The sequence below is a fragment of the Cariama cristata genome, unplaced genomic scaffold (genome assembly GCF_000690535.1).
Source record: "Cariama cristata isolate BGI_N322 unplaced genomic scaffold, ASM69053v1 scaffold37625, whole genome shotgun sequence".
Classification (NCBI taxonomy): domain Eukaryota; kingdom Metazoa; phylum Chordata; class Aves; order Cariamiformes; family Cariamidae; genus Cariama; species Cariama cristata.
In genome coordinates this window covers 405-6,613 of record NW_009619870.1, presented here as the reverse complement: position 1 = coordinate 6,613, position 6,209 = coordinate 405, and the positions used below count along the sequence as shown (strand labels likewise).

General features: G+C 58.0%; 1 protein-coding gene across 1 annotated transcript in view; it reads right to left on the bottom strand.

Moving 5' to 3' along the window:
- Positions 1-2,687: 2,687 nt before the first annotated feature.
- ENTPD7 (ectonucleoside triphosphate diphosphohydrolase 7) overlaps positions 2,688-6,209 on the bottom strand; it is a gene marked incomplete at its 5' end in the record, with an annotated part of 3,922 nt that continues 400 nt past the window's right edge. The window contains 9 exons of the mRNA XM_009701415.1: positions 2,688-2,913; positions 3,079-3,240; positions 3,361-3,446; positions 3,551-3,875; positions 4,658-4,824; positions 4,908-5,056; positions 5,546-5,602; positions 5,676-5,775; positions 6,170-6,209. The exon at positions 6,170-6,209 is cut by the window's right edge and continues 6 nt beyond it. Coding sequence (XP_009699717.1) covers positions 2,688-2,913; positions 3,079-3,240; positions 3,361-3,446; positions 3,551-3,875; positions 4,658-4,824; positions 4,908-5,056; positions 5,546-5,602; positions 5,676-5,775; positions 6,170-6,209 — 1,312 coding nt within the window. The remainder of the gene's footprint in view (positions 2,914-3,078; positions 3,241-3,360; positions 3,447-3,550; positions 3,876-4,657; positions 4,825-4,907; positions 5,057-5,545; positions 5,603-5,675; positions 5,776-6,169) is intronic.

Below are 6,209 nucleotides of genomic sequence, written 5' to 3'. Positions count from 1 at the left end.
CTGGGTGGGAGATGCTTTGGCTTCTGTGCGCTGTGGTGAGCTGGTCTCAGCGTGGGGCTGCTGGCTCTGTGCTGGGCCTGAGCAGAGTGCTTCCCCCTGAGCCTGTGGTTCTCTAGGTTAGTGGGGGCTCCCTTGTGGGTGCAGTTTTGTGCTAACTTTTCATCCTTTCTCCCTCCCCCAGCTCTTGCTGCTGTTCCAGCCTCTACCCTCCTGTACCAGGCAGCCCCCAGAGGTGCTGGAACAGAGGCTGGACCCGCTGCCCCAGCACACCCTGAGCACCACAACCTGTACCAATGGTTACTAGGCCCCTGAACACGGCAGGCAGCACCCCTGCCTGGGACGAGGGCCCGGTAAGCCCAGCCCTGGGAGCAGCCACACTACCAGGGAGGGATCCCCTCAGCTGGCCAAGTGCTGCAGTCGCTGACACTGAGCACCATCCTGAGAGAGGTCTGTGTGTAGTGCCAGTGGATCCTGTCCCTGCAGTGCTCGCCCTGCTCCCTCCAGTGCACTCAGCCCTAGCCCCCCCCCAGTGAAACCCCAGCTCCCAGCCCAAGCTGCCCAACTAGTTACCGTATCCCCGGTCATTTCAGGTACTCTGTGTGAGAAGGCAGGAGCCCATTGCATCCTCTGTTGTATGGTCAGGCCCCTGCGGTGGGGGTGGTCCTTGCTAAGACAGATTCTGGCTGTGGGTGGGAAAATGGAGGGCTGACCCTGGAGGAGCATGCTAACCTCTTAGGTGTGATGAGGGAGGTGCTGGGGTGCAGAGCAGGCAGTTCTGCTGCTTGGCAGCCTGCTGGAACGGATTAAAGGCGTGCTGTGTCTCTTCCCACCTCAGCAGTGAGGGAGCTGCAGTAGTGTCTAGGTATTGCCACTATCCTAATATGTGTCCAGGTTCTGAGAGGAATCAAGTAGGGTGTTGTGTTTTAGGTTTCCCCTTATTTATCAGATAAATTATCTGTATTTATTTATTTGTCTGTGTTTGTTTAAATTTGTGTTGTGGAAATAAATCTTTTTTCTAGTAATGATGCTGGAGGTAGTGTCACTTGCTGCTTTGAAGCTGAGGAACAGTCTTGGCTTTATTCAGACTTCTTCCCTTCCCCCTAATCCTGCTCTTGCACTATGAGAACAAGGTTGGGATCCTCAGCTGTTGAGCAGGTGGTTGGCAGCACACTTGCGCCTGGAAAGTTTTATCCTTGATGCCACCTGTGCATTCATCCTGTGGGACCAGGGTCATAGGTAGGCAGCAGCATGTACTAGAGGGAGAACTGCGTACCTGCCCAGTCTCTTGTGGGAGGCAGCTGTGCTGGGGCCATCCACATGGCTGTGCAGCAGCTGGAGAAGCTTAGTGGCCTCCTTCCAGGCAGCTCCGTAAGACTGGGGTGCAGAATAAGGTGTAAAAAGCAGGGAGCAACATCTTCTGGGGGCTCTGAGTGGGCAGGCATTTCCTCTTAGGAGGAGGGCAGCAAAGGATGCTGCCTCCAACGATCACAACAGTTTAGTTTGGATCAGATCTTCCCTTGCTGCTGCCAGTTCAGGAGTTGAGCTCAGCTGTCCTGCTGGAATCAGAGAACATCTGCTGGCAAGAAAGCAGCTCTGTCGTCCCACCGCAGCAGCACAAAACAATGCTGTACAATGTGCTGGCCCCCAGTCATGCCACCAGCCAGGAGCCATCACTGCTGGCGAGGTGCTTGCTAGAAAACAAGACCAGTGCTGGATGGCTCGAGGGGTTTGTTTATTGCTACAAGAATGGAAAAAGCTCAGTTCAAGTAAAAAGTGACAAACTTCATGAGGTCATCAGGGGACTCCAGCCCCAGGGGAGGAAGGCTTGTGCCTGTGCACACAGCCACAGCCCAGACCTGCCCTGGGGCAGTCAGCTGCGCTGGAACAAGGTGGTTCCCCCAGGGGCAGGCCCAGCCTGCACTCATGGGAGAAGAGAACCACAATTAGTGCCTGATTAACGTGTGGGACACCATGGGGCAGGTGTGCCCAGGAGGGAATGTATGAAAGGAAAGGCAGTCCACACTGGTGTTGCCTTAGGAACCAATCCCTGAGCCCTCAGGGCTGAGCCTGGGATGTTGGCTCGGACTGGGGGAGGATTGTCCTAGGAGTGGAAGGCATGGCAAAGAGCAGGACATTTCTTAAGGAACACGCCAAGAGGGGCCAGGCAGGGCAGAGCAGCTCAGTAGAACTCATGGCTCACCTGGTTCCTGCAGTAACTTCACTGATGACTGCTGTTCTCCAGCCCATGGGCTTGTAAAGGACTGCAGAAAGGCCACGCCAAGTGATGAGCTACAGTACCTCACCAGCCTGCTCTGCAAACCAGTGGCTGAGTCATGGGGTGGCCCAGTGCTTCAGGCCACAGCCCTGGGTTGGGTGCCTTGGCGATAATGTCCTGCTTATCTGAGGGAGCTGCCAGGGCTCCAGCCTGGCAGCAGAGGACTTTGCTCTACACCACGTAGTGAGGCAAAGGCTGGAGGCCAAGGAATGCAAAGATTAGGGCTGGGGTGAGGCAGAGAGGAAAGCTCCGGTGTCCATAGCTGCCTCAGCCCACGTGCTCTGGTTCTGATGTGGAGATGATGGAGTGCAGAGCTGAGATGGTCTTTACAAAGGAGTCCAAGCCCTCAAAACTTAGGCTGTCAGCCAGTCCTGGTTCTGCTGGTGCAACTGGACACAGGGTACCACCAGTGTCATGGCCCATTTCCCTGGCCCGGTGGCACCACCACCTTGTCCAGCCAGAGGGTGAGCTGGGCCAAGCGCAACTGCCGATGGTGGATGCGGCGCAGCCGGAGGAGGTAGAGGACTATGGCCACTGCTACAACCAGGATGCAGGCAAAGAAGAGATAGTGGTTGTAGACAAAAGAGAGGCGCAGCCAGGAGCCGTGTGCTTGCCGGATGCTCTCCTGCCGGAGATCCCTGCAGAGAGGAGCCAGGACTCACTGTGAGATGCCATGGGGTACTACCGGGGTCCTGTGCCACCACTCCCCTTGCCGGGGCAGCACAGCCCTCACCCACTGCAGTAACTCCTGCTCCTCCCCAACCACCTTTCTGTGAGTGATGCCATCAGCGAGCCAAGGGTACCTGAGTGGCAGAAACCGTGTCTTGTAGAGGATGGCTCCCAGCGTCCACTGCACCTCCCGGTCGTACACCAGCTGGGCTGTACGCAGGCTGGGGTAGTCCAAGGGGAAGCGGAAGCCCTGGTGAAGGACTTGATACATCCAGGCTGATTTGAAGCACTGATACCTGCAGGCACAGCACGTGGGAGCGTTAGCCAGATGCTGCCACCTGCACCACAGCTCCTCATCCCAGCAAAAGCCCCCCCAGGAGGTTCAGCCATGGCAACCCCCCAGCAAAGCTGCCTACTTCAGCCGGTGCTGGTCAGCGTGTGCTGAGTAGAGACCACCACGGAAGCGCTGGGTCAGCACCTCCCATCGCTGGCTGCAGTACTCCTGGAGGAAGGAGAAATTGGGGTTCAGAGCAGAGAAACAGCCCCCACTCCCTCCCAGCCCCAGGAACAGTGGTTCCCTGGCCCCTGGGCTGGGGCAGCACTCACCTGGGCAGCAGAGGTGAATGTGGGGGAACTGTAGCGGCCTCCCAGGCGCAGCACGTCCTCGGTGCAGTAGAAGAATTCAGAGAAGCCGTAAAACTCGCTGTTGCCAAAGTCAATGGGTGCTTTGTAGGCCCCCAGCAGTGAGGCTTGACTTCTGTCGGGCCCAGCCAGGAGGGGCTGCAGCACTTCTGCGCAGGCTGGCCAGTCCCCTCGCCCCCGCACGTACAGGGTTTGGCCATCCCTCACCACCGTGTCCTCCAGCCCCACGGGCAGGCAGGGGTCCAGGAAGGGCGTCTCAGGGCTGAGCCCTGTCTGCTGGCCATGCAGACTGGAAAACAGGCCAGAGAAGAAAGGCAATTCCACAGGAGGTCCTATAGCAGCCCCCAAAAGCCTAGTCTAGTGCTGCCCCACATCCAGATACCCCGCACACCCAACCAGGCCATGTCTCCTTGTACCCCTCAATGCTTGCACCTGTCCTGCCACCTCCTGCTGAGGCTGAACTTGCCAGATCTGCCACTCTTACCTACGGCCACATGCCCTGAGCACCAGCGCGGTGTAACAAGGCACAGCCCACCCCACCCAGCTCACGGGGATCCATGCCCCTGCACAGCCTCTTGGGATCTGGAGGCAGGGTTTGCTCCTGGCACAGGAGTACCTGGGCACCAAGCCTCTTCGCCTCTGGTGACAGCTTCATGTAGCACTCTGGGAAGGGAAGGAGAGACAGGAGACAGAGAGCTCGAGGTGGGGATGCAATGGAAAGATGTGCTGAGTGAATCGGTGCTGGAGAAGGAGGGAAAGTGAGAGCAGGAAAAGTTGAAAGTCACCAGGGGGGCCTTCCTGCAGCCTGCCACGAGGGGAGGAGGAGGAGGAAGGCAGAGAGCTGTGGCACTGATAACACCGGCTGGGCTCAGAGAAGGGCAGCACCCATACACCCTGTGCCAGCCCGGGCATCTACTGCTGCCACACAGCTGCTGCCAGCATGGCTGTGGGAGCCGTGATCGCCACAGGCGACTCTTGGGGCAAATCAAACAGGGAGAGGGCAGTGTGAAGGAAGCAGCTCCCTATTTTTCAATGCCCCAGCAGGGACACCGCTAGGCAAGGCAGCAATACCGGTTGTGCACAGAGGTCTGGTTCAGCACAAGCTCCTCGTAGCGCTGCCGGGCAAAATTGCCCCCGAAGCCCAGGAAGGTGTTGACGTAGACACGGTACACGTGGCCAGTGTGCTGCACATCGCAACCCAGGTTGAATTCTGCCAGCAAGCTCTTAGCAGCCTCCTCCTGGGGACGCAGAGAGTTCCATGATCAGCAGCAACCCAGGGAAGGCGGGGGATTCTCTCGGAGCCGGCTGGCCAGATACACACCTGCTGCGGGGAGGAGAAGGCTCCGGAGTCGGGTACTTCGTAAGCAATCTGCAGGGAGGCACCCCCCATGTCTAGGATTCCAACTGTTCGCTTCCGAACCAGGGACTCTCCCTGGTCCCCCAGTGCTACAGTGACCACCGCATCCTCCTCTGCAACCCACAGCAGTGTGTCAGTGAGGGGCAGGGCCTGGGGCAGCATCTCTTCCCTTCCATCATTACCCCCCACAGCAGCCTCCTGGGGCTCCTCCACTCCTGTAAGCAGCCCCCAAGGATCACTTGCAGGGCAGTGGCTCCTGGCACTCAGGGCTGGCCGCCCCCCAGCTTTGTAGGTTCCCCCAAAGCATCTACTGCTGGAAGCCACTACAGGAACAGTACCACAAACCCTATCTCCCTGATTCTTCTCCCAAAATGTTGCATGCACCGCCCTCACACAGAGACTTGTTCCTGTGAACAGGGCAGGTGCCCCTCCAGGTCCCAGGTCCAGGAGAGTTTCAGATACATGGCTGGGGTCAGGCACAGCCTGGCCAGAAGGGCAGACGCTGCCCATCCCAGAACTCGCTCTTAGCTCCAGCGCTGGGGCAAGCTCCAGAAGGGCTCTGCTCAGACCCTCCCAGCTGCTTGACAAGCAGCCAGACTCACCATCCTCGTGATCAAAGCGGCCCAGGACAAAGTTGATGCCAATCCAAGCATAGACACCTGTACAAGACAGAAAGGGTTATTACAGCAACATACTAAAGGGAACCAAGCAGTGCTTCGCAGTTGTTCCTACCTTCCTGTTTCCCCGAGATCACTTCTGCATGTGATTTGGAGAAGAGGAAGTCAAACTCCAGGGGCACGTTCCTCACCAAGTCCTCCAGGATTGCAGCTTGCTGCCTGCAAGGATGCAGGAGAGGGACAGGGACCTTCACCAGCGATGCTCATTTGTGGGAGCGCAAGAGACAGTGGGAATCCTGCTGCCATACACCCCAAGTCCAGCCCTGCAAGCCCTGCTGCTGCACCCAGCGCATTCTGGAGACAAGAAACTAAATCTATTTGAGACTTCAGTAAAAAGTGTCTCCTTTCATCTCCCTCCCAGTGTGCTCAAACCCTCCTTCTGCAGCCCTCGCCACTCACCCCAACAACATGCCCTTTCCTTTCTCAACCCCTCTCCCCCAGGATTCCCGGTTCCCCCATTAGGCTCAAGACGAGGCAGCTCTCTTCCCCCTTCACACCGCCAAGGGATCCCAGGGGGTCTCTGGTTCCCCCCAAGAAGGGCGGACGAACTCGCCTCTCGGGCAGGAGCCGCATGCCTGCCGTGCACAGG